The sequence below is a fragment of the Bison bison genome, unplaced genomic scaffold (genome assembly GCF_000754665.1).
Source record: "Bison bison bison isolate TAMUID 2011002044 unplaced genomic scaffold, Bison_UMD1.0 scf7180017864063, whole genome shotgun sequence".
NCBI classification, from domain to species: Eukaryota; Metazoa; Chordata; class Mammalia; order Artiodactyla; family Bovidae; genus Bison; species Bison bison.
In genome coordinates, this window is record NW_011494635.1 from 7,762,314 (window position 1) to 7,789,951 (window position 27,638).

Genomic DNA, 27,638 nt, shown 5'->3' on the forward strand with positions numbered 1-27,638 from the left:
CCCAGATGCCAAGTTCCAGAACTGCCCAGAGCCTCTGCACAGGGGCCCTCAGCCAGCCTGGCCCCCACCCCTCTGACCCAGCCCAGACTCACGTTTCAGCACAAGAACACGTGGCTCTGGGGCCGACCCTAAAGGGGTAGGGGTATAATTGAGTGGTCAGGCCACCTCCAGTGAGATGTGGTTCCCCCCACCTCTTTGGGCCCCCTGGACAGGACAGGCTCCTCACACTGTTCCTTCTTGGCATCAGTGTGTGAAAGTATTGATTCTGGGAGCAGCTAACTTGCATTTGATAAAGCTCTGCTGAGTGAATATAGTAGTGTGCCCCTGTGGCTGGAGGTCAGGTGTGGGCAGGCCCATCCTCCCGAGGCCTCTGCCCGGGGCACGTGGACACTGCCTTCTCCCTGTGTCCTCACGCAGTCGTTCCTCCATGAGCGTCTGTCCTCATCTCTTCGTCCTGGTCACAGGGGATCACAACCCACCCTCGCAGCCTCACTGTACCTTCATCACATCTTACAGGCCCATCTTCCAATGTGGTCACATTCTGAGTCCTGGAGGTCAGGACTTACATGAATTTGGGGAGGACACTGTTCAGCCGATACAGTGAATGAGGAACAGACAGGCTGGCTACGAGTTTCAAGACCAAACTCATGATCTTATCCCCTGGGCATTACCAGCTGAGCCCGGCTGGTGAGAAGCAGACCCTCTCGTGTCACAGGCCCAGAACCTTTCTCTGCCTGAACTCCCAGCTCAGAGATGGCAGCTTGAACACAGTCCCTTAAAATTCATGTTCCTGAAAATAAGCGAGAGAGCATCTTGCCTCCCCCCTACTGCCTGCACGGAGGTTAATTGTTCTCTGGCTTCCTGGGCAGCCCGCCTGCTCAGGCTTGTCCTCGTCTCTGTTTGGATAGAAGCATCCAAAGTTCGCGACACACCTGTGCTGGGGGAGCAGCCACGGCAGGAAGGAAAGTGGGTCAGGCCTGGGGGCCGTCTGTCAGAGCACGTCTGGGGAAGAGGAAACACAAGGAGGGAGCACAGAAAGAGCTGGGTTTGTAGCCCGAAGGTGCTGACCACGCTCTGACGCTTCCAGCTGTCACCGAGCTGTGCGGACGTGGCCGCGTGTGGCCCATGGACGCCAAGGACAGAGCACAAAACCTCACTCCAAATGGCTGAAATAGGGCAGGACCAAGTGCCGAACTGATCTCATTTTTAAAAATAACCTGTGAACTATTTAGTGCTTCTCAGGAGGCAGAGGAAAAGATCAAATCTGCAGGCATTTTAGCAATTACGGTTTTTAGCAAAAACAAAAAGTAACATGTTTGTTCCAGCAAACATGTTATTTCACATGGGTAGATTTTCCAAGTAACTGACATGGACTCCTGCCCCAAAGGGTTTTTCCTAAATTTTCATCTTAATTGGTAAAAATTGTTTCATAAACTGTTGATAAACAAAACAGTCTGTGAAAGCAAACACGGAGTTCACAACAGCACGGTCCAAACCCTTGGAGCTTTGCACGACTCCTCAGTCCTCATGGGTAAACTGAGGCTCCATGGCTGCAGGGCATTGACAGGGCCTGACGCTCCTAACCATCCACTCACACGGGCTCGTTCTGCCTCTGGGTTCATGTGTCCGAGGACAGCCCCAAAGGGCCTTGTCTTTGGCCTTGTCTTCTTAAAGCCCTTTAAATGAATTTGAGCTTCCAAATCTACAAAGTAAGCAAAAGAGAAAGCGAAAACCCCAGGCCCTGACTAGGAGGCCTGACTGCACATACAATTCACTTTAATATCTGTCACCTCGGGTTTCTCCTTCCTAGAGTAAATTGTGCTCTGATGCTCACTTCTCGTCGTAGTAAATCGTGCTCTGATGCTCACTTCTTGTCGTTTAGTTTCTTGTCCAGTCACGTTTTGTATCTTTTATTATTTTTAAATAATTGAGATATAATTTGCACACAGAGAAATGCAACAAAGTGTGTGTGTCACAGTCCAGGGGCAAATGCACACCCGTGTAACACATGTCTCTGACTACATGTGGGAGGTTTCATCCTCCCGGAAAGACCCCGCCCTCCCAGCCAGCCTCCCTGGCCCTAGTGTGACCAGTGTGTGACCTCTGCATGACCTGTTGCCAAGAGGGGCTGTGCCTTTTCTGGGATCGCAAGGAACCTTGTCTTTTACACCTGGATTTTTGCACAACATGATGTTCTAGAGATTCATCTGTGTCATAATGTATCTTAATCCTCAATCCTTGTTATTGTTGATCACAGCCACAATATGAATTTAAAACAGTCCATGTTCACATCCTTATGTTACCAGGCCCTTGGGATGCTTCCCAATGAGAGCTGACTCAAATAACATTTCTGCAAATGCTCTGGCTCAGGTTTCATCTTGAACGAATATATATGAATGAACAAATGCATTCTTGAAGGAATATATATTTCATTGATCTTGTGACCATTTTCATTATGATACAAGATAGAGCTCAGAATTCACTTTTTTCCAAGATGATGTAGTTTTTCAGCACATCTTGTTAAAAAGACTTTCTTTCACCCCAGCGTGAGACTCTGAGACCTTTGTTGAAGGTCGGTTGATCACACAAGTATGATTCCATTTCTTGAACCATCCACTTTGTTCCATTTTTCTATCTTTATGTCATCACCAAATTGTATTTCTTCTTCATTATCAATATTCTCAATGTGATCTCGAGCATTTCCAGGAAGTGGCTTCTGCCCCACACGTGCTCCAAAAACACACGAAATCACTTCAACGTGGGCCAAAGCCATTTATTTTGCAGTTGTTTGCACTGAGTAATAAGGTTTATAATACAAATGTCCTGGATCATTCATTCCAAGTAGCTCATTGAAAATGCCATTATACTAATGACCTGAACATCCCCCCAAATCACTCCTGACTGGAGGCTGGCCTGCATGCTGTCCTCACAGGGGCCTCTCACACAGAACAATGTCCGGCTGGTTCACAGGGACGCCAGGCCTGAGCTGAGAGCCACAGACCCGTCCTCAGGCAGAGAGGCCCAGCCCGTTCAGCTGCTTTCCCAGGAGAAAGACCCCCTCCTTCCTCTGACTCTCCAGAGAGAGGCCTGTTAACCAGCTGCTCTCAGCAGACCCAAACCATCCAGAACTGAGAGTAACAAAAGCAGGGCCTCTATTTTCCATCAGTCTGTGACCTGCATGAAGCCAGATTTTCAAACGACTGTGAGAAACACAGAGACAGAAGCAGCTGGGCACTGGGGCTCTGCTCACCTGGAACCTGAAAAAGTAGATGCCTTGACAGGCCTGTGTCCAGGAAACAACCACGAAGAAGGCACCAACAGTAAATAATTTGTCTTGGAATTTTTCTAAATAGAAAATGCAGTTCCTCACCCTTTTCCCTAATGACCTTCTAAAGATTCCGTCTGAGGGAATTCCCTAGCATCCAGTGGTTAGGGCTCTGTGCTTTCACAGCACTTTGATCATTTATTTATTTTAATTTGGCTGCACTGGGTCTTAGTTGCTGCATGTGGGATCTAGCTCCTTGTCCAGGGATCGAACCCAGGCCCCCTGCATTGGGAGCGCAGAGTCTCAGCCACTGGACCACCAGGGAAGTCCCTTTCACAGCACTTTGATCCCTGGTTGGGGAGCTAAGATCCCACAAGCTGTGCACTGTGATAAAAAGAGAAGACCCTGTGTGTCCTTCCTAGGAGTCGCTGTTTCCCACCGAGAGTACACATGCTGTCAGGGTAACTACTTCTCCCTCCTGAAGCATCCCAGCAGGTGGCGGTACCCAGAGTCTGGTGAGCTGACTCAGCATCTCTGAGGCTTTCTGCCTGGCTTGTCTGAGTGGTTTCAGCCGACCTGAAATCCAAACCCACCACACCAGAGAAGTGGATCAACCAATGAAGGGCTAGGGTTACCAAAAAATCCACAGCATGTGCAGTTAAACCTGAATTGCTTTTTATTTTTTAAATTGTAGTAAAACATACAAAATATAAAAGGTGCAGTATTACCCGTGCTCCAGCATGTAGCTCAGTGATGTTAAGTATGTCTCTATGTTATACAGCCACCACCGCCTCCACATCCAGCTTCCTCATTTCCTCAGGCTGGGCTCTGTCTTCACTCACTGACCAGCACCATTTCCCTCCTCCAGCCCCTGGGGGCCATCCTCCCGCCTGTCTCGGTGATTTATACGTCTCTACTGAAGTGACTTAGCAGCAGCAGCAGGGGCCTCACAGGAGAAGGCAATGGCACCCCACTCCAGTACTCTTGCCTGGAAAATCCCATGGACGGAGGAGCCTGGTAAGCTGCAGTCCGTGGGGTCGCTATGAGTCGGACACGACTGAGCGACTTCACTTTCACTTTTCATTTTCATGCATTGGAGAAGGAAATGGCAACCCACTCCAGTGTTCTTGCCTGGAGAATCCCAGGGACGGGGGAGCCTGGTGGGCTGCCGTCTATGGTGTCGCACAGAGTCGGACACGACTGAAGAGACTTAGCAGCAGCAGGGGCCTCACAGACATGGTCACACTGCATTTGTCCTTTTGTGGCTGGCTTCCTTGGTTAGCACCATGTCCCCAAGGTTCAGCGTGCTGTAGCCTGCGTCAGAATCCTCTTCCGTTTCAAGGATGAATAATGTTCCCTTGTGTATACAGACCACATCCGTCCGTCTACCCGTGGACACCTGGGTTGCCTCCCCATTTGGCTGTTGTGCGTCACACTGCTTTGAACATGGGCGTGCTGTAACTCTTTGAGTCCCCCTGTTGGTTCTTCTGGATTGACACCTGAGTGGAAATATGCGCTTCCCAGTGGCTGCACTGTTTTACACTCCCACCAGCCGTGCACTGCGTTCTGATTTCTACACATCCTCACCCACATGTATTATTTTCTTGTTTTTTTTAATAGCAGCCAGACTAACATGTGTGAGAGGCTGTCTCACCCTAGTTCTGATTTCCGTTTCCCTGATGATGTTGAATATCTGTTCATGTGCTTATTGGCCATTTGTGCATTTTCCTTGTAGAAATGTTTATTCAAGTCTTTTGCCTTAAATTTGCATTTCAGATAAGTAATAATTTTTGTAGTGTGTGTATGCCCCACACAATATTATAGAGATGTACACAGAAAAATATCTTCCATGTATCCAAAACTCAGTCTTCACTAGATGTCTTGAATTTTTATTTGACAACTCTGGCCACCCCAGAAATGGAGGACACTGATGGATGGAAAACCATCTCTAGGTATTTCACAGTTTGTCTAAGGTGAGCTCTGAAACGGCTTGGTGTGTTTTGTGGGTGTCTGGCTGGGAGCCCTGTTTATTAGAAAATTTTAATTTCATTTCAAAATGCTCCAGACTAAATCATTTGAGCTTCACACTCGCTCTGGAATATTACTGGGCTCCTTTAATGAAATTATAACTCAAGAAGAGATTTCATTCCCACACAATAAATTGGCACAGCCGCAAGGGTGGGAGTGGGGCCTTCCCTGGCTGATTCCTCTTGTTCAGCTGAATGAAGAGGGAGCAACCTCCCGTATTTGAGTTATTTATTGTTCTCTGAGTGAGCATTATATTGTTGCCTGTCCCTGCTGGAAACAACAGCTGTTAACAGGCTCCTGAATGAATTTCAGCATGAACTCCCCTGGCCTCTGGAAAGCCCGGCTAAAGAAAAAGCAGGCTCAGAACAGAAAGAGAAAGAGCACGTTCCAGGCCTGGGTCTGGAGTCGGCGGCACAGCTGAGGTTTCCGCAGAAGATCGCAGAGCTGTGCCCGGAGCAGGGCTCTTGTCTGAGCACAGAGCAGACACAGGCAGCACCAGGCATGGAGGATGCAGAAAGTGTCCCTGGCGGGGGCCCTGGACACCCCAGCCAGCGGAAAGGGCAGGGGTGACCTTGTGGTGACCTCTGACACATGGGATGAGCAGCGGCATGCTTCCATCCGTGGTTTCCTAAGAACACGTGGTTTCCTAAGGTCACGTGGAAAGTCAGGAACGCTGCAGCCCTGAAGGTCTTAGCAGAGGAGCTCTGGGGGCATCAGGGCTGAGTTCTCCTGTGGACTCACTTGGGGTCGGGGCCAGGGTTCTGAAATAGGGAGTCTTCCTTTTGGTCCCTTCCTCGGTTATTCTCTTATTTCAGCCCTTGGTCTCTGTTTAGAGGGAATAGCTGAGCCTGTTGGTCCCAAGCACCACCTCGTCCTGGGTTCGAGTTGTTCTCTGTGCTGCCCCCAGGGGAGTCTGCAGCCAGGACCACCCCTAGGGTTGCAGGCGGGGGCTCCCGGGCTCCTCTTGCCACTCAATGACCACTCCCACTTCAAGGGACCCTCCACGCCCTCAACCCTGCTCCCTCCTCCTGTCCTGTCATCTTCTGCTCAAACACACATCAAGTATTTGTTACAGTTTTGAGAAGTCCTTTTTTTTCAGGCGCTTTCAGTCCACAGAGCGAGGTCTCCACCTCTGGGGAGGAGGGTCGTGGCTCTGTTTGCAGAAAGCTCATTTATCTGAGACAGGTCTCAGTTTGCCTCGCTCCTCTCTGTGGGGACATGGAGACACCAAAAATAAGAAAATAAGAAAGATGGAGATCATAAAGTTTAATATTGAATGGAGAGGGGAATTTGATAAAATGCTGTCAGAAATTCAATAAAAAACTAAACCAAAAGGAAGAGGCTAAAACCAAAATGAACTTTCAACTTCCCATGTCCAAATCCCCAGTAATGAGAACATGTGAAAGCACTGAGTTTTTCTGAAACTTGGTGTCAAAAGTGCATTTCCTGTTCTTTTCTTTCCAGACAAAGTGAGCATGTTGTCAGCCTTCATCGCTCCCTTCAAACGCCTGAACCCTGGGGCCATGCACGCAGAGGATGAGGACAACCTCAGTAAGCAGCTCCTTCCCCAGAGCCGGGGTCCCAGCCCCCCAGTTGGGATCCCATCCCCACAAAGTGGTAGGAAATCCAGGCAGTGACCATGTGACTGAGAACTCCAGGCATTGCAAGAAAAGATACTAGTTCTCCTGACCACCTCTCCTCTCTTTTCTTTGCTTTTCCCTCCAAACCAAAAAGAGAAAGGAAAGTGAACACAGCCTCTTTGAACAGTATGTCCAGTTATTTAACAAGGAAAAAGTTGGACGGGTGCCTACTGTTGAAACTGCATTTGGCTTGTGAAACTGGAGAGACACCCAGAGGGAGGGGGGCAGGGGAGTTGCAGATCTGGACAGCACACACGCCAAGGAGACCAGAGCGGATGGCTGTGAGGAGAGGGAGAGTTGAGTGCGTGTGTTGGGCAGGGCACCCCTCTTGCTTGAGGCAGGAAAGCATGGAGGGTGAGATGGTCCACACAACCAGAACACGTCTTGCATTTCAGTGTTATCTGACAGGGGATAACTGACTACCTTTTCAGCCAGAGTCAGGCATGTGCTTGTAGGAGCAGGCAGCCCGCTGATGGTCACTGAGGCTCTTGGGTGGGTGACCAAGGAGCAACGGGTGTGTCTAGGGGTTCATCATGGGGGTCCCCAGGCCTGGTCTCAGAACTGGCACAGGGCCAGGCTCTTTGGGGGCAGGAGCACTCCAGCCCTCTTTTCTGGGGGTCCTGGAATTTCCAGGAAATTCATTGGGAACCCCAGCTCCTGAAATAAGCAGGGGAGTTGGCCTGGACAGGCCTACAAGTGTCTGCCTCCCCTTGCCTGCTGTTTTCAGAACTGCATCTGATTCTGCTCTGTTTCAGGGGTCTTGTCCTTTACACATGTTCCCCAGCTCAATCTAACAGTAACCCCTGAGGCAAGAGCTGCCAAACCCAGTTTCCATCTTAAGAAAATGGAGTTGAGGCAGGTGGAGGGGCTGCCCAAGGTCACACACATTCACTATGGTCGTGGGGGACTTTGACCTCTCACCTTTTTGACCCAGAGCCACAGAATGACCACTGCCCTGCCCTGCAGCTTCCCTGACTTCATGCAGACTACTTGGGAGGCTGTGTTGGGAGGAGGTAATCTGCCTGTCTGCAGAAACCATGAGTGGCATCACCCCCAGAGCATGTATCAAGATAGCCTGGGAGACTGCACTTCTACCAGCTTTTATTAATTACCGATCAACATGGGTGGGGTCTTCCTCCATGCTTGGATCTGCTCGACTCACTTTAAACTTTGAGGCTGACAGATCTGGGATGATGACCAGAGGGTGTGGACGCAATCTCAGGCCAGGAGGAGGACAGGCTGGGCCTGCCAGGTGGTTCCTCCAAGATAAACCTTCTCCTGAGAGACTCAGGAGGCGGCCGCCACACCAGCCACTTTGATCACACACACTGCCTCCCCCATCCCACATCTGGGAGATCAGTAAGAACATGGAGAGCTCCCAGAGAGTTTCTGGGCACTCTGCTGTGGGTTCCAGGGGTTGAGCTGTTACTCTCTCCGTCTTTACCTCCAGTTTGGGAAACTGCGGGTTATTCCCGCCTCTTGGCCCAGGTGCTGAGAGGGGTCATCAGCAGCAGGGCCCGCTGTCCCCACAGCCCTGGGTCACACGGTCTGTCTCCCCTCCAGGTACCAGCAGTGCCGACGTCAAGGAGAACCGCAATGTGAGCAACCTGGAGGCCAGGCCACCGCCAGCCGGGGACAGGGCCCGAGGGGGCGTGCCCGGCCTGAAGAGGAAGCGGCCGCTGGAGGAGGGCAATGGTGGGCACCTGTGTCCCCTGAGGCTGCTGTGGAGGCGGCTTTCATGGTCTGTAGCACCCAAGAATGCACTGGTGCAGCTGCACGAGCTGCGGCCAGGCCTGCAGTTCCGCATGGTGTCACAGACCGGCCCGGTGCATGCACCCATCTTCGCCGTGGCCGTGGACGTCAACGGACTCACCTTCGAGGGCACCGGGCCCACCAAGAAGAAAGCCAAGATGCGGGCAGCAGAGCTGGCCCTCCGCTCCTTCGTGCAGCTCCCCAACGCTGGCCAGGCACCCCCAGCCCCCGGCGGCATGGCCCCTGACTTCACCTCCGACCAGGCTGACTTCCCCGACGCCCTGTTCCAGCGGTTCGAGCCTGCAGCTCCCAGCGAGGGCTTCCCAGGGGGCCGCCGCCCCCCTGCCCCCGAGTGCCTGTCCACGGCCTGCCAGCGGGGCCGGCTCCTGGGCCACCCACTGGACCTGGGCCTGGGGGGGCCCACGGCCCCGGGCACCGGGAACCCTGTGGTGCTGTTGAACGAGCTGCGCTCCGGCCTGCGCTATGTGTGCCTCTCGGAGCCTGAGAAGCGGCGCGCCCAGAGCTTCGTCATGGCAGTCAGCGTGGACGGGAGGACGTTCGAGGGCTCGGGACGCAGCAAGAAGCTGGCCAAGGGCCAGGCTGCCCAGGCTGCCCTGCAGGCCCTCTTCGACATTCGGCTGCCCGGCCACGTCCCCAGCAGGAGTAGAAGTCACCTCCTGCCCCAGGTGAGAGCCCTCGGGTGGCTGCCAGGGGGCAGAGTGGGGTGGGGGCAGCAGGCAGTCCCCCTGCTCCATCCCCCTGTGTGGGGGGCTCCTATGCCTCCCAAACAAGCAGGTGCTGCCCCTCCTGCCTTGGTGCAGAAGCTGAGCTCGGATTTGGGGACAGAGAGCCTGAAAGCAAATGTGGGAAGGGAAGGAATGCCGGGGGACTGGGCAAAGGTGATGGAGAGCTGGGCAGCCAGCTGTTTTGGCAATAGTGGTGCTGGCCACAAGGGATAGGGCAGTGGGGGGAGGGCTCCCTGCCCCCGAGAGGGCAGCACAGCAGGACGGCCCCTCGGTGCCCCTCATTGGTATGTTCGGTGCCCATTGGCGTGTTCAGGGCCCGTTGGGTGTTCAGTGCCTGTCGGCGTGTTCAGTGTCCATTGGTGTGTTCAGTGTAGGTCAGCGTGTTCAGTGCCCACTGGTTTGTTTGGTGCCCATTGGCATGTTCTGTGCAGTTGGCGTGTTTGGCGCAGGTCTGGGCTGCGTCTCTGACTCTGGGGCTGGAGTTCTGCCGGAACAGAGGGCTGGGTGGGCGAGGAGCTCAAAGGGGACCCGCCCCTCCCTGCCTCAGGGGCTTGTCACCCACAACACGCGAGCACCTCATGGAGCTCAGCCCCGCACAGGGGAGGCATCCTGCGCACCGTCCTGGTGTTGGGACCTATTCACCTGCCTCCTCCTCCTTCTGCTCATCTATGAGCATTGTCCCCTCTGAGATGACACAAGAAGTCCCCCTCATCCACTTCCTCATCAGTGGGGGAGAGGTTTTTCAGTTAAAAGCCCTCAGTCTGCACGGGGTCCCTAGTCAGAGCTCGGCACTTGTAAATCTCTGCTCAGACCAGGGCATCCTCATGTCACAGCACCTCACATAGAATCCACTGTTTGCCTGAGGAGGTCATGTGTCTACTGGGGGTGGACTCGGGGTGCTGGAGGGGTGCTGGACAGAGCCCTCATGTCAGATCACAGCCAGGAGCCAGCGTCCGACCGTCCGTCCATCCCTCTACCCATTTGTCCATCTGTCCATCCTCTCATCCGTCCAGTGAGCAGTTCTCTGACTCTGGCAAGCATAGAGCATGGACGGGCCCAGCAGGTACCAGTCTGGTCCCCACAATTCAGCCACATGACGGACAGAAACTGCTGAATGGGGAACCCCGGGGGCAGCTGTTTCTCCTGCTACCTCTGCCCCCAATTCCTTCATTAATTTTCAAATGTTTACTGCACATTCTAGGAGCAAATTGGAGGGGTTGGCCCGTTATCTCCCCGTGTCTCGCCTCCCACACAGCCTCAGATGATACACAGTGTGGACAGAGGCGAGTGTTTGGTGTTGACATGAGTCCTGGCCTGGAGCGTGGTGGCCCTGCTGTCCCTTCCTGACGCCCCCACCTGTCTCTCCCCCTCTCCTCAGCCCGGTGTCTCCACCTCGTCTGTAGCTCTGACCCCCCAACACCTTCCAAGGCAGCCCCCCAGCCCCTCTCAGGCCGGGTGACCTGGGCTGCCCATGAAGGCCTCCCTCCTCTGCTCGACGCTATTTAGTGAGCAGAGCCCTTCCTCCAATTCTGCTGTGCACACTCGCCCACACACACACACACCTTCATGAGGGCTGAAGGATGTCGGTGAGCCCACCATGACGCCTTTCCTTTCACGTTGTCAACCCTGTGCTCTCGAGACGCAGGAACCGGGCGGCACTGCTGCTTTGTAACGGTCGTTTGACCCCAGAATGCAGCACATCAGTGAAAGCTGCCACCGCTAAATAATTCCTCCCTGACAGTCGGCTAACACCCACCCGGATGACGGGTATGGAGGGTAGGGAGCAGCAGGAGGCTGCGGCCCATCCATCACCCCGGGCTGTCCTGGAGCACGTCGCCTGCTCCCCTTTCAGCACCAGGCGTCCTCTGGGGCCTTATTAAGTCCAGAGCCCACCTTGGACGTGGTCTAGATTCAGAGACTCCAGGGTCCCTGTAGACACAGCTCCTCTCCCTCCTCTGCCCAGGTGTCTATGCTGTCTGCAATGCGTCCTTTCCACTCATGCCAGTCCTGGTCACCAGGGTCACAACCTGTCACCCATGTAACTGCGCCGCCAGCACCTATGTCAGGAGTCATGCCCCTGGCCCTGCTGTGCACACCCCAGGAAGGTCTGTAAGGCCCCTGCCCGAGTCCAGGGCAGGTGGGGGCGGGGCAGCGTTCACCATGGAGAGACCTGGCCTCTGACCCTGGGGTATACAGCTCAGGATTTGGCGCTCTCTGCTCTGGGGCAGGCTCGGTGCACAGGACACCTGGGGTCTTGTTCGATGGTTTGCTCGCCAGGCCCGCCAGTATGATCAGTCGGCAGTGTGGGACTTCTGGCTGCAGGAAGCCCAGGACCAGGCATCTGCAGTGCTGATGCCACACAGGTGGGTCAGTGCTGATGCCACACAGGTGTTCAGCCTCAGCCCAGAGCAGATCTCAGCGGGGCTGGCTCAGTGGGTCAGAGGCTCTACCCATCCTGAGGACAACTCTAAACAACTCAGTCCCCCAGAAACCCCTCAGCTCAGACCCCAGGGATCCGCCACCAGGGACCCCTGCCCTCGGTGCCCAGATACCACCCTTCTTGGACAAGTGAGGCTCCCTCCAGGCTGAGCACCCCTGTCCAGCGGGAAAGAGTCATTTAGGCTGGTTTTGGCCTTGAGTCTGAAGCAGTTCTGAAGAATAACGTTCTCAATGAAGATTAAAATCATGGACATGTTGGATTTCCACCACCTCCTCAACATGAGGGGTGTCTAAGAACCAGGCTGGTCCCTCCCTTCAATTTCACAAGATCTGACTTCAGGACTCTTTGCCAGAGTGACGAGAACACAGCTTTGTTAAATTCTCTACTGCCCATCGCAGGCCTTAGTGAGTGGACACTGTGCAAACACCACTGATGAGGTGCCTGCGGAGACCAGAGGGAGGTGGGGGGCAGGCCTGAAGCTCAGATTTCCTCTAGGTTCACAAGAAGTGTGGACGCAATAACAAGACCATGACAGAATATAAATGCTCATTAGCTGGAACATCATTGTTAAAAGAGAAAAAGGTAAAAATCATAAGACCTGTGTCTCTGTGGTCTTATTCCTCACCCCTGGCATGAGAAGACTGGGATTCTGGGATTCACAACAGCATTAAATTCCACCAGAAAGCCTTGTCTCTCAGTGCTTCTGCTCTGTGGAAATGGAAGAGCATCAGTCACGTGATAGAGAAGAAAGTGACTGAAAGTTACAGGGATCTGGCGGGAAGGGGAGGGGAGATGGTGACGCACAGCCCCTCGTGTGAAAACCACGGGCTTGTCTTGCTCCGAAGTCTTTCACCCTCAGTGATGCCCTTTCTTTGTTTTTCTTTCTTTTTTTAAATTTCCATGTCAGGCTGCGGTGGTACTAACAGTGTCTGAAAGATACAGTCAAATCAGGCAGCACACGTTCTCCCCAAGGGTGGGAGGGTGTGCGTTTGAAACCAGCTACCAAGGCTGCATGCTGACCAAGCCCTTTGCAGGTCCTCCCAGGGAGCGGATGGCCCCGGCCAGGCCTGGCCATTGGTCAGGTGCCCAGAACACCTTGTCTGCTCCCTAATGGCACAGCTCTCTGCTGGGAGGGGGAGCCAAGGGACATGTATCATCATGGAAATAAAAATGCCTCCAGAGGTCAGCCCTTTACCGCAAACTTGGATCTGAGCTCCAAGTTTAGACCCAGGGCTGACTGCATCTCAACCTCAACAGCTGCACTTGGGGACACAACAGAGCCCTCCCCTGCTGCCCGGCCACCTCACAGGTTGTCTGGTTTCACACCCCTGCTGACCTCCACCCTACCCGCAGAATATTCACTAGTGTCACCTCGACAGATCAGCAGCAGTGGGCCCTCAGATTTCAAATGGGTCTGAATTACAGAGGGTGGAAATCACACCCGCTCAGCTTCGAGATGGCTCAATACCATCCAAGGTGTTTTCCCCTGAGGACACCCCAAAAAAGCACTGGGACCCCGTGAGGCCCCCCTCCTGAGCCCCAGTGGCCTCACTCCCCCAAATGCTCCAGTCAGCTCTGCCCTGGCCACGTGTCCGCCGCCGGGTCTGCAGGGGCCCATGGTCCCAGCAGCCCATCCACCTCCCTTTCAGTGTTTCGTGCTTAGCCATGGCCATTCTCCCTGAGGCGAGGCCATGATTGTCCAGGAAGCCTCCTTGCATTCAACTCCTTGGCTCCATCTGTGATCTATGGCCACAGACACCCTCTTGTGGTCCTTGTGGAGGAAAGAGCAGCCTTCTACCCTCCTGCCTGTCCAGCCAGCACTGGCCTTCCCCACATCCTCATCTCCTCAGTAGAAGCACTGAATGCCAGACAGGAGTGATGGGTCCCCTGGCTGCTGTCACACAGGTACCCTGGCCCCTGTCTCCAAAAACCCCTGCAGTGAGGCTGCTGAAGGCTCTGTAGATGCTAACAATACATATGTGCATTGACACAGTGCACATACAATGTGTACACAATGTAACTTATATGATACAAGCTGTACATGCAGTGCCTACACAATAAACTCATACAATCTATACAATGTATACACAGTGTCTATACAATATAATTTATATGATACAATTTGTACAAGGTACAATGTATACAAAATATAGCTTATATGATACAATCTGTACAATGTATATCCAGTATAATTTATATGATACAATTTGTACAATGCACACACAATATAACTTTGATACAATGTATACACAATATAATTTATGTGATATAATTTGTACAACTGTATACTCAATGTGTACACAATTTAATTTATATGATATAATCTGTACAATGTATATACAGTATCTACAAAATATAATTTGTACAACACAACCTATATAATGTATACACAGTGTATATACAATATAATCATACAATACAATGTACACTTGTACACTTAAGCATGATGGATACAATGTACCATCTACATTTATATAATAGCCCCAGCATCTGAATTTCTACTGAAGTTTGACACAATTGAAGTTAGAAGAGATAATTGTGTCTTTAAACCTGTATGTTCCCCATTCAGTGTTTGGTGTCATCAAATACAGTTAACATGAGTGTTGATCAATTAAGCAGAGGCTGTAAACCAAGCTTCCCCACTTGCTCACGATTCCACAGCCACGACTGACACTGGCAATGCCGGGGTGACCCATAGTGATGTGAGGAGCTGATATGTATCAGACACTGACTGTGTCACATGTTGCTGTACACACTTTACATATATTAGCACATCTGAGCCTCACAGAACCATGGAGGGGGCCCCACTCATGAAATTCTCCAGCCAAAGTCTGGCTGGTGAAGCTGGGAGGAGGATCACAGGAAGGCGGAGGGCAGAGACCCTCCGTCAGGCTCCAGGCTGCCCATCCTGAGTTCCCAACACTTTTACAGGTTTGTCGAGGAAACGGATCCACCTGAACAATGGGGCAGTGCATGGCCTGTCATGGTGGGAGTGACACAGGGGACAGAGTGTGCCAGAGCAGGAGGGCCAGCAGCAGAAAGGGGGCTCCGAGGTGAGGGCCCCAAAACAACAGAGCAGAGGAGCAAGCCGACTCCCTCACGAGAAGATCACCTTTGTCAGCACAGAGCCTGCCCCTGGCTGTGTAGACGGCAGGCTTTGTGGGGAGGGACGGGCCCCCTCTTCCTTGGGGACATGTTGTCACAATGACGAGGATGGACAGCAGAAAAAAACACGGCAACTGGGAGGAAGCCCACATGCAAAGAGCCAGAGGAGACAAAGGGGAGCGTCCCCGGGGGACAGCACCTCTACCCATGGAGCTGGGGGCCTGCACACGATGGAGGGCGGGTGCCCAGTGGCCATTTGCCTCTGCCCTGCCCCCAGAGATGGACTGTGGGGCAGCCCTGCTCCACAGAGGTCCCGCTCCCTTTCTGCTTGGCCGTGAACACCCTGTTGTCTCAGGAGACTGTCCTCGAGCAAGAAGCAAATTAACACCATTCTTATCAGAAGCCGACGGCACCCTACCCCTGTGCTCAGGGTTCAACGTCACGTGTGCACTCAGGAGAGTAGGGACATGTCGTCAATGGACACTCCATCGCTCTTCTGAGTGACCAGGACACCTGTGCCCGTAGAAAGCCCTCCTTCTAAATGGATGTGTTGACTGGACAATTGTCAAAGTTTGGCACAAAACCCCTCTACCCGGGGCTGGTTGGTATTTGGGCCGTGTTTGGTGGTGTTTGTCTTTCATAATCAAAGCAGTCGGGAGGCAAGCAGGAATACAGCCCAGGGGCCATGTGGGCGATTACACAAACAAGGACAGGGATGGACAGAGGCTCTGACGGCTCCCGGAGGAAGGGGGCCCAACAACAAGGCCCCCGCCTGCTTCCCTGAGTCAGCTCAGCAGAGGTGCGGCTGTGCCAGCATTGACCCTGCTGCAGACCAGATTGCATCCGCTTTTCTCCAGGGAGAGAGCTGGCTTCAGGGAAAAGTTGCTGTGACCCTGCAGACAGGTTATGGGGGGGCAGGGCGGGGAGTTGTCAGCCAGGAAAGAGACTCCGACAGACAACAAAGCCATAAGCCATCTAACCAAGAATTGAAAAGAGTCTTAGGAGGGAAGATGCTTTGAATTCAGACTATGGAACCACAGAACATGCTGGTGACTGGAGATGAATCTAGACTGACATGAATGTCCAGGTGAGCAGCTGGCAGATCCCAGCCTCCAAGCCCTACAGACAGCATCTGCCTGCCACTCCCCAGGTCGAATGGCTGGGACAAGACAGCAAGGAAAGTTGTCTCTTTCCAGCCTAAAAACCATTGGCCCCACCGCTCCGTCCACTCTGAGAAACATGAAGGAGCCTCCCAGAGGCCTGGACTATTGCCAGCTCTCATCATAGGAGCTGTGGCTGGGGGGAGCCACCCAAAATGGGAAATTCACACAATGAAAAAATTCCAGATCATTCTAGACAATACTTCGGATGGCCAGTTGGACCTGATTCAATTGGGCAGTTGGGCCTGATTCAAAAAAGTTACATATAACTTTTGGTTACATATAAAACTCACAAAACAGGTCTTTAAATAAAAAGGGATAAGTCTCTTGGAATTCATTCTGAAATGGCCCAGCTCCGGGGTCTCCTGAGTCTGGCTCTGCTGTCAGGCCACCTGCTCTGTCTCCGTGGTCAGGGGGAGCCCAGCAGAGTGGGGAGGGGCTGCCGTGTGCACTAAAGGCCACGGCCCCCGAGAACAGCTGATGAAGACCAGAAGTAATGAGCCGAAACTTCTCGAAAGTAATTCTTCCCCGGACTAAGGACAATAATAAAACTCTGCCTGACATGGGCTACCCTCGGAGGACTAAGAAAGGGTAATTTTTCCTGCAGAGAACTTCTGTGGTCTTCTGAGGGCGAGTGGGCTGCAGGAAGTGTCTCTCCGAGAGGAACACCTCGTAATTCATGAGCAGCTGAGCCTAAACGGAGTTGCAAAGGTCATTCTTACTTTATAACAAGAAGAAATATTCCAAGAACCCTCAAGCCCTTCATTTTCCTCCCACAGCCATGTGGTGCCCATGCATCATAATACAGAATTATCTGCCTTTCTAAAGCAAGGACTCTGACTTTATGAACATTTGGGGGTTCACATGATGTTTGAGAAATCTGAAGGGGTCCAGTGAAAGGCACTGCTTAATATCCTTCAACTGCTTAATGTCCTTAATGTTCTTCAACTGCTCAGGGCATTAAATAGGCACCAAGTACGGAAAACCTGAACAAACAAAGATAAACACGATAAAATGCATTAAGTCACAGTGAGCATGAGAGATGGACAGGAAAATCATCACGATAACGAGGTAATCGCCTTAATGGAGATGCTGCAGCATTCCGCTGGGGTGTGTCTGATTACTAAAGGGAGTGACATTTTAAGTGCGTCAGAGTCCTGTGGTCTGGGAGCCTCCTTGGGGGATCTTACAGGGGTGCAGAGAGTAGTTCATTTATGCATCCCATGAATTTGGATGACCGTGTGTTGGAGTTTCTGAAAATGGGGGACACATCTAGAAATCACTGGATTTCACAAATTCTTTTTGAATAAGAGTTAATTATGTTTTCAGTTGTAATGAAAATATGTGGAAACATGCTATGAATGGTCATATTAACCACAGCAGCCAAACGTTAAGACCCACGTGGCAGGCAGTTTATTGTGATGCAAACACGTCTGAGTTCCTTGTGCTACATAGGATGAGCCGGGCAAAGAGCTAGTTGCAGAAACAGTGAGAAAACTGGGGGCTGCAAATTTTGCCTTGATGACTTTTGAAATCCGAGAAAAGTGACAGAGTTCTTCCTGTTACAGGAACTGATTTATTCTTATAAGACGTATAAAAACATTTCCTAAGGTTTAGAAAAGGCATAAATGACTGTCAAGTTTTGTTCATGGTCCCACCCATGGCTTGCCAGTAGCAGGCCCACTGGCAAAGACATCGGTTTCCACGTATCCATCCATCCATCCATCCATCCATCATCCTACACATATAAGGGACAGCGCTCTGCCCCAGGCAATGTGCCAGGGGCTGGGAACACACACACGTGTGTAAGAGGAAGCTCTGGCCCTTGAGTGTTTTCCAAGTTGTGGCCCAATGTCTCCTGTGTAAGGTTTGCCTGGGCGCCATGTTTAAGAGCAGAACCTGGCCCTTATTCTGAAATCACCAAATCAGAATATCTTGGGCTGCATTTTTAACAAGTACTCCAAATGATTCTTAGTCCTGCTAAAACTTCATAATGAACATTGGGGAAGGGTGTAAATGAGAACAAGATACAAAACGTTCAGAGACGAAGCCAGTGCAGAGGTAACTCCTGCTACACTCCGGCTACTTGTTACCTCTTGTTTCAGAACCTGAGTGATAAGCACATCTGTTACGAGGGTTATCTGCACTTACAGAAGGACCACTGGGCTGCTTGGGTCCAGTTTCCTGTTTCACCAGGTGGGCAGGAGAGGCAGGAGGGGGCAGATTCGGGGTTCAGTTCGGCTGCCTTTATGCCCCTTCAAATGGGAAGTAACTGCACTCAAGCATGATAGAGCAGCAGTGCAGAGAAAGGGGACAGATAGAGGGACAGGCAGGGGAGACAGACAGGGAGACAGACAGGGGACAGACAGGGGGACAGACGGCAGAGACTGACAGGGGACAGACAGGGGGACAAACAGGGAGACAGACAGGGGACAGACAGGGAGTCAGAGAGGGGAACAGACAGGGGGACAGAGAGAGAGACAGAGAGGGGGACAGACAGGGAGACAGGGGGACAGACAGGGGACAGACGGGGAGACAGAGAGAGAGACATACAGGGGGACAGAGAGGGAGACAGACAGGGGGACAGGCAGGGGGACAGACGGGGGACAGGCAGTGGACACACAGAGGGACAGACAGTGGGCCCACTGGCCTCTCACCGCAGTCTCGTCTCCCCAGCCAGTGCAGACAGCCAGCCCCTCCCTTGTCTCAGGGGGTCTTCCCCGCCTACACTTAGTGACCATGTGCCGCCGCTCCACCGCCCCAGTCTCCTTCCTCTGTGCTTTGTCTTTGTTTTCCTGCAAAGTTTTCTCTGTTCAACACAAATGCTGTGCCTGTTTACAAGTGTTAAGTGTTGACAGGACGAGAAAAAGCACAGAGATGTGAAGACAGTCACCTCCTGAGCCCACAATCACTCTCATGACTCTGAGCTATACCACTGCACACAGCGGTGGAGTTGACATGGTGGCCCGGACGTGGACCCAGAACCCAGTGTCCGGGCCTGACTCTCGTTCACCCACGATGCCATCTGCATGCCTGTGGGCCCCATGCCCACTCCCGCTGCCCCTGGAGGCTGGGAAGGCCAGGGTCCCAAGACACGGGGCTCGGTGGGGGAAAATTCAGATGTGTGGTACACACAGGGGCACAGTCCCTCTGGCAACACAAGGCAAAGTCTGGTTGGTGGAGTGTTGTGTAAAAAGGAACAATTACAGCACCAAAGTCACCAAAACCATGGAGCGAGAGCAGAAACTGAGTGTGCTCAGCTGGGCCGGGCACATCGGGTGAGGTGGTGGTGGGTGAGAGAAGGGTCAGCACTTCCTTCTGAGCTTGGGGCTGAGCTCCAAGATGCTCGCTTGCAGCCAGAATGAGGGGCCCATGCTGCCGCCAGCAGAAGTGTCTGAGGGTTGGCTATGCGGGCAGTTTCTTACCTTCTTCTAAGGACAGGCAGGAGACAGGGAACAGCGTGGAAAGCCCAGAATATAGGAGAGGAAAATGGTAACTATGAATCAGATCAATGACTTTTAGTCCATAAGTTAGCAAAACAAATTGTTTAAAAATCTGGGATTCTTTCTCAAATAAATTGATTCATCCTGTCCAAATTCACTGCAGTAACCAGTTAGTGGTTTCTGTATTGAACAGATAACATCACAGAACCAAAATCACAAAGACGTGTAAAAGAGGGGGTGGGGTGGGTGGAAGGCTGTGGTCCTCAGTGGCACGAATCCCCTGCCTTCAACAGGCGAGCGCCTGCACTGTCCTAGGGTCCTTTGAATTCTATGTCAAACCATCAAAAACACACCGTTCTCAGTTGGAATATTTGACATCTATTAGACACCAAAATATTAGAGAAGGAAATGGCAACCCACTCCAGTGTTCTTGCCTGGAGAATCCCAGGGACGGGGGAGCCTGGTGGGCTGCCGTCTATGGTGTCACAGAGTTGGACACGACTGAAGCAACTTGGCGGCGGCAGCAGCAGACACCAAAATAACGCCAATGGTTAAAAGCATTTCCAGGCTTCCCTCTGTAGATTTGGGATTTTAACTCTCAGGGTGACTGATCTTCATGTTTACACGTGTTTAAGTGGAGGAATCGGTAAATGACATTCTGAGTCTCATGTATCCACATCTTATACAGCATCCTGATGTTGACAAGATCAGATTTTCTGGAAGCAAACAGCCCAAATGGCAACCACCATGTCTCCTGGAAAGGAGATTCCAGAAAAAGCCCTAGAAGCTTTCTAAGGAATTCTGAGTGGATGAGTCTGTGGGTCCATACTGATTAGAACAGTGTGCTAAAGTCCCAAAGTGTGGAAGGCGCAGACGGTTGAGAACCTAGATGTTTCAAAACTTTGTATTTTAATCTCAGTATTTTATAACAATTTTATTGAGATATAAATCAGGTAGCATAAAATTCTTCTTTTTAAAGTGGTTTGTGGCATATTCCCAGAGTTCCGCAGCCACCATTGTGTCTAATCTTAAGACATTTCATCCTTAAAGCCCACCAGTACTTTCCCCCCCACCCCCAGGCCCGGCCACCACTCACCCACTTTCTCTCTCTTAGGATTCGCCTATTCTGGGTGTTTCATGTAAATGGACTCATATAATACATGACATTGTCCGGCTTCTTTCATGGAGCATAATGTTTTTCAGGTCCATCACGTTGTACAATGTATTTCATTTATTTTTATGCCAAATGATACTCCATTTTTATGGATTTAACTAGTTTTATTTCTCTATGTAAGATAATACTTATCTGTGTGGGCTTCCCTGATAATAGCTCAGTTGGTAAAGGACCCACCTGCAATGCAGGGGACCCCGGTTCAATTCCTGGATCAGGAATATTCTCTGGAGAAGGGATAGGCTACCCACTCCAGTATTCTTGGGCTTCCCTTGTGGCTCAGCTGGTAAAGAATCCACCTGCAATTCGGGAGACCTGGGTTTGATCCCTGGATTGGGAAATCCCCTGGAGAAGGAAACGGCTACCCACTCTAGTATTCTGGCCAGGAGTATTCCACAAACTGCATAGTCCATGGAGTCGCAAAGAGTCAGACATGACTGAGCAACTTTCACGTTTATCCATGTGTTAGTCCATTCAGCATTTGGGTTGTTCCACTTTGGCTACTATGAATAATGCTACTGTGCACATTCTGGCACACACGTCTGTGTGGACATATTTTTCATTCCTCTTGGGTAGATACCTCACTGTGGAACTGCTGTTTCGAAATGTATTTAACATTTTGAGAAACTTCCAAACTCTTTTCAAACTGATCGCATTGTCTTGCAATCCCACTAGCAGCACATGAGGCTCTGATGTCTCCACAAGCTCATCGTCTTTGTTTCAGCCACTCCAGTAGGTAGAAATCGCATCTCACAGGTGTGGACTTGCATTGCTCTGATGACTGAGGATACTAAGTGCCTTTCAATGTGCTGCGTGCCAGTGCATCTTCTCTGGAGAAATACCTATCCAGACCCTTGAACTGTTTCCCTTGGGTCTTTCTTGCTGAGTTATAAGATGTGCCTCTGAAAGCAAGTGGGTCTGACATGAGCCGTGGATTTTGGTAGAGGCTCCTTGTCAGGCTGAGGAAGTTCCCATCTGTCGCCCGTCTATGGAACGTATCTCACTGCTTTATAATTTGCATATTTGTGTACGAGTAGCATGAAAAGACAGAGAAGGCAATGGCACCCCACTCCAGTACTCTTGCCTGGAAAATCCCATGGATGGAGGAGCCTGGTAGGCTGCAGTCCATGGGGTGGCGAAGAGTCCGACACGACTGAGCGACTTCACTTATTTTTTTCACTTTCATGCATTGGAGAAGGAAATGGCAACTCACTCCAGTGTTCTTGCCTGGAGAATCCCAGGGATGTGGGAGCCTGATGGGCTGCCATCTATGGTGTCGCACAGAGTCAGACACGACTGAAGCGACTTAGCAGCAATAGCAGCAGCAGCATGAATAGAATGGTTTATGTCATCTGGAAATGAATTAAAATGCATATAGGGAGTGAATGTCCAAAACAACTTCAGGTGTCCTCATTATAATCAGAAAGTCTGGACATCCCTGGGTTCCAACACAGCATCTGCAAGGCCATGCTGGTGGACCACCCGCCCTGGGGAGGCCATCCCCTCACACGTGCTCCAGTCTGTCGACGTCTGTCCACACCTGACCAGAAACAGGAGAATGCATGGCTGACCGGAAACCAGGTAAGCATGTGGCTGAGTGGACCCACCTGTGTCTCTCCTGGCTGCAGACACAAGAAAACCAGGATGAGGCTCAGTGACCATCCAGTCAGCCCCTACTTGTCCAGAAATACCACATAAGGAAGTGCCCTTCCAGGGGGACACTGGACACCGACCCTGCCCCTTCAGTCCTGGAAAACACTCCCTAGGATGAGTCCTAAGGCCCCAGTCACAGGTCACCGTCCTGGGTCTTCTGAACCCGGTTGTGTCCCACTCGGCATGATTGGCTGCCCCAGGACACCCAGCATCAGGGTCAGCGCGTGGCTGGGAGGCTCTCTGCCTCAAGCCGCCACGTGTGGGTCTCAAAGGGGCCGAGAGGCAGCGCTTACTGCAGTGTCAGGGTGCCGTGCGTGAGAACTGTGCATCCCCACGAGTGTGCGGAGCAGGGAGTCAGGCAGGAGCCATGGCCGGAAGGACTGTGGCTGAGACATGGACAGAGGGAAGTGCGGTCAGCGTGCGGGCCTTTGCACACAGTCCTGCTGCCTGTAGCCAGCCCCCTCACTAGGTAGACAGTGGCTCCAACACTGGAAATGTCAGTGTGTTCGATTTCCAGTCTGAAATATTTTGAACACATGATACATTTTAATAGATTTAATTATTTAAACTTTTAAGGATCACTGAAACAGATTTAATAGCAGAAGTTTTTCTTATTATTTTATTCCCACTTTCATTGTTGTGAACGCCTGGATTTCCATTTAGAAATAGTCTGACAGCTTTTACATCTCAACTGGCAGCAGGCTCAGAACGCAAGGCTGCTGCCAAGGGCTCTGTGTCATGCTGAAATGCAATATTGTGGCGTTTTGCTAAACCCTTTCTCTACAAAGCTGCCAGCGGCTGCAAGCCTGCGAGTGTGAACTTTGTGCTGAATCCGAGAACCCGCCGAGCCCTATCGGTCATGAATTAGCAAAGATGGCCCTCTGCAGTCCCTGCCCTGGGGCTGTCTCTTGATGAACAAAGTTAAGGCAGAGTTTCAGCGTGGAGCTCCTGGGGTAGGTTTGACACACACACTGCTGGGAGGTGGCAGGATATCTCCCCGTGTTACAGACCATCGGGGGGCTGGGCCCTGCTCTGGGAAGATCTACAAAAAAGCATGATAACAGCAACACTGAAACCCGTGACATGGTTTGAACTGTTCAACAACAAAACAGGGAGAGCACTGGCTGGTGTGGAGGTGAGGGGCCGAGCCCTGCGTGGTTTGTTCCATGAGCGGGTGGAATGCAGGCCTTGCTCTCGTGATGCCCCAGCTACTGAAAGGGCACAGAGGGGGCCGGGGGTCCACGGATTCCCTAACGGAGCACGGCCTGGAACCGTCCTCTGAGGCTGACGAGTCCTTTCTCATTGGGGTTACTGGCATCCACCGTGACCTGCACAGACCCCCAGGGCTCCCGACCCCACCCCATGGAAGCAAACTTACACCCCCAAGGGCTTATCTCCACATCCGCACAAGTGGTGTCCACTTTTCACAGTTCCTGGGACTCTGGGTGCAGGTCCCCACAGTTTTCAGACTCGGTTACATCCACACCACCTGCCCCCAAGACACATTATCCTGCACCTAGAATCCTGACAGTGTCTGAGTTGGTACAGTTCTTAACTAAGAACTACCAGTTGAACCTGGACCGGTCATTCTTCTCCACTTGAGGGAGGGCATTCTGCCTTCACTAAGGTCAGCCGGGCCAGGGTTCCAAGGCTGGCCTCATGGAAAGGCCAGCTCACACCAAAGTGGCACCTGTGGGATGTCATGGGGACACGCAGGCACTGGCCCCTCCATCTGGCAGATTCATTTACTCAGATAAATCACACCTTCTCTCTCTTAAATTCAGCTCTCCAGGGAGCCCCATTTTGACATTTACTTATTAACAGAGACCTGCTCTGTTCTCTGTGGAGTAGGAGTGGGCAGGGAGCCTACACGGGCCTGGTGCCCACCAAAGACGAGGTGCCCGTGATCAGTAATCTCAGAGACATTCACACACATCCATGTGGGGATTCCACCCTGGGAATACATCCAAAGGAAATAATTTGCATTGGTGAAGGATAAGACAAGATGGTTCTGTCTACCAGCCAGGAATTGAACCATACCAACTGGTGGCATTTATCCTCTAGTCCCCAAGGGGCAGGGTGTGACAGGAGCCAATGACACAAGTTGAGGACACTCAGGCTCAGGACAGAGGGGAAGCAGGCATGCACAATTGCCAGCCCCCAAAGAAGGAAAAACACCAGCTGTCAGCCCATCAGACACAAGAGGCACCTTTGCAGTGAGTTCTTCTCACTGGAGCTACTAGGTTCACGATCATTTCGTTGGAGATTGTGCTAATCCATCGTCATTGGCTGTGTACATCTTGGTCCCTTTTTTTTTTTTTTTTAATTATGATGATGAGTTTTTGAAGCAGAGAAAATTTTAATTTCTCTAGAGTTAGAACTGGTCATGGAACAACAGACTGATTCCAAATTGGGAAAGGAATATGTCAAGGCTGTATATTGTCACCCTACTTATTTAACTTCTATGCAGAGTACATCATGAGAAATGCTGGGCTGAATGAAGCACAAGCTGGAATCAAGACTGCTGGAAGAAATATCAGTAACCTCAGATATGCAGAATGACACCATATTTATGGCAGAAAGTGAAGAAGAACTAAAGAGCCTCTTGATGAAGGTGAAAGGGGAGAGTGAAAAAGTTGGCTTAAAACTCAACATTCAGAAAACTAAGGTCATGGTATCTGGTCCCATCACTTCTCAGCAAATAGATGAGGAAACAGTAGAAAAAGTGAGAGACTTTATTTTGGGGGGGCTCCAAAATCACTGTGGATGGTGACTGCAGCCATGAAATTACAAGACACTTGCTCCTTGGAAAGAAAGTTATGACCAACCTAGACAACATATTAAAAAGCAGAGACATTACTTTGCCAACGAAGGTCCATCTAGTCAAAGCTATGGTTTTTCCAGTAGTCATGTATGGATGTGAGAGTTGGACTATAAAGAAAGCTGAGCACCGAACAATCGATGCTTTTGAACTGCGGTGTTGGACGAGACTCTTGAGAGTCCCTTGGACTGCAAGGAGATCCAACTAGTCCATCCTAAAGGAAAATGAGTCCTGAATATTCATTGGAAGAACTGATGTTGAAGCTGAAACTCCAATACTTTGGCTACCAGATACAAAGAACTGACTCACTGGAAAAGACCCTGATGCTGGGAAAGAAATATTGAAGGTGGGAGGAGAAGGGTATGACAGAGAATAAGATGGTCGGATGGCATCACCAATTCGATGGACATGAGTTTGAGTAAACTCTGGGAGTTGGTGATGAACAGGGAAGTCTGGCATACTGCAGTTCATGGGGTCGCAAAGAGTCAGACATGACTGAACAGCTGAACTGAACTGATGAAGTCAATCTGTTGGATATATGACTCATTCTCTGCTTCTCTGCTTGGAAAGCTCTTTTCCACCTACCCTGGGGAGTCTGGTAAACACTCACTGTGGTTTACCTCAGCTATTTTTATGCTTTATCCCAGCCACATATTTTGAGGTGTTAGCCAAAGGCAGGATACTGCTTGCTTGCCATCATCCTGGAAACCTTCGTGAGGACTTTTCTCCCTGCCTCTGACATTCTTCCCTCCTGCACATTTGTACACATGATGAAGTCTGTCCCAGGCGTATAGGTCCGGGCTTGCTCTTGAGCTGGTTTCCCAAGGTGTACTCGCTGTTGTTACTCTCTGGGGCATGGCAACCTCTGACCCTCTGCTGGCAGTTTCTAGGATTTTCCTCCTGTTCTTCAGCCAGGACTTGGGAAGTCGCCATCTGGCCAACGTCAGAAATCAAGGCCACGTTTCTCAGCTGCTGGAGCTGGCCATGTCGCCTCTGGACGACTTTCCATCTCCAGTGTCTGTGGGCCTGCTGGGGTCGGCAAGGGTGATGGGGAGACACCTCCGTGGTTGGGGCGGGACCCATTGGTCCTCCTCTGCTCACGGTGACAAGAGGACCGCTGTTCTTGGTCACTTGTGGCAACACTTCAGAATTCACAGACATCTCCCACAAAGAGACCAACCTATGCAGAGTGAGGGATCCTCCTGCCCTGTCGATGGGGGAACTGGTACCAGGAGAGGCCCCCCTGCACCCCCAGGTGCAAATACCCTGAAGGCCTAGGCAGGCGTTTGCTGAGCCCTCAGTCCATGAGGGGGCAGAGGGTGATGAGGTGTCCCACCCACAGCCCCAGAGGTCCCAGCCCAGCAGAGCCTCACAGTGGTGACAGGGACAGCAACAGTTTCTGGGTTCTGTCTGCCTCATCCTCCAAGCTGTGAGGATAAGCCCAGATGGGCCCCTGGTCCTGCCTCATCCTCCAGCTTCATATCCTAGCAGCAGCAGCTCCACCTTCTCTGGGGGCAGGTTTGTTTCGGGTCTTCCTGCTCCCAGAAAACTCCCACAGCAATGAACACTAGAAGGCGACATGCATGTTCCTTTGTCTAACAGAGTCATGGTATATTCTTCACCGAATGCACCTCTCAGATGGGCAGAACCTAGACATGTGAGCAGCAAACATTTCAAACCAGTTCAGACAGAGTGCAGCCCCCTCCTGGTACTCATGTGTCCATGGGGGTCAGCAGGAAACCCTCATGGTTCTGGGGCCGTGGAGGGTTTCAGAGTGACTGCCCCACCCCACCCGCAGACCACAGTGTGGCCCCGGCTGAGGAACCCACATCCCATGAGGGATGGGAGTATGAGGGGGCTGCAATGAGGGGTGCTGCCCACCCATGGGGGCCAGAGCCAGGAGGAACTGGCCAGCTCCACCCCTGGCCCCCAGCTCTGCCCACCCCTGCTGTCAGGACCCCCAAGCCACACAGGAGGTCCATGGGAGCCCCCCCCCACTCCAATGCTCGGGTACTCAGGTTACCCACCCAGAGGGCACTGAGGACTCCTAGAGAAGCCAGATCTGAAAAGGGCACCCAAGAAAGGGGCATCTCCTGGAGAGTAGGCTGATTGACACAAAGGGTCTCCCAGAGCCCATAGATCTAAGTCATGTTCACTCAGAGTTTTACGGTTCTTCCTTCCCTGGAAACAATAATATCGTGAATCCCCTCTGGAGATCGTATGCCCCCCAGACGCTCCTCCGTGCCTCTGGCTCTGGGCGGCTGGTGTCAGCGTGGCTGTCAGGACCGTGCAAGAGGGTGAGTAGGCACGGTCAGGGATGAGGCTTCACCTCAGGTGCAGAGGACTGGTATGGTGACCATTTTTAAATTTTGTCTGCCTGTCTCCAATACCATTTTTCTTAATAAAAGCAGAAA

General features: G+C 51.7%; 1 protein-coding gene across 1 annotated transcript in view; it reads left to right on the forward strand.

Moving 5' to 3' along the window:
• Positions 1-27,638, forward strand: part of ADARB2 (adenosine deaminase, RNA-specific, B2 (non-functional)) — a 236,292-nt gene that overhangs the window by 165,299 nt on the left and 43,355 nt on the right. Inside the window, exons 2-3 of the mRNA XM_010836405.1 lie at positions 6,758-6,844; positions 8,497-9,371. Coding sequence (XP_010834707.1) covers positions 6,758-6,844; positions 8,497-9,371 — 962 coding nt within the window. The remainder of the gene's footprint in view (positions 1-6,757; positions 6,845-8,496; positions 9,372-27,638) is intronic.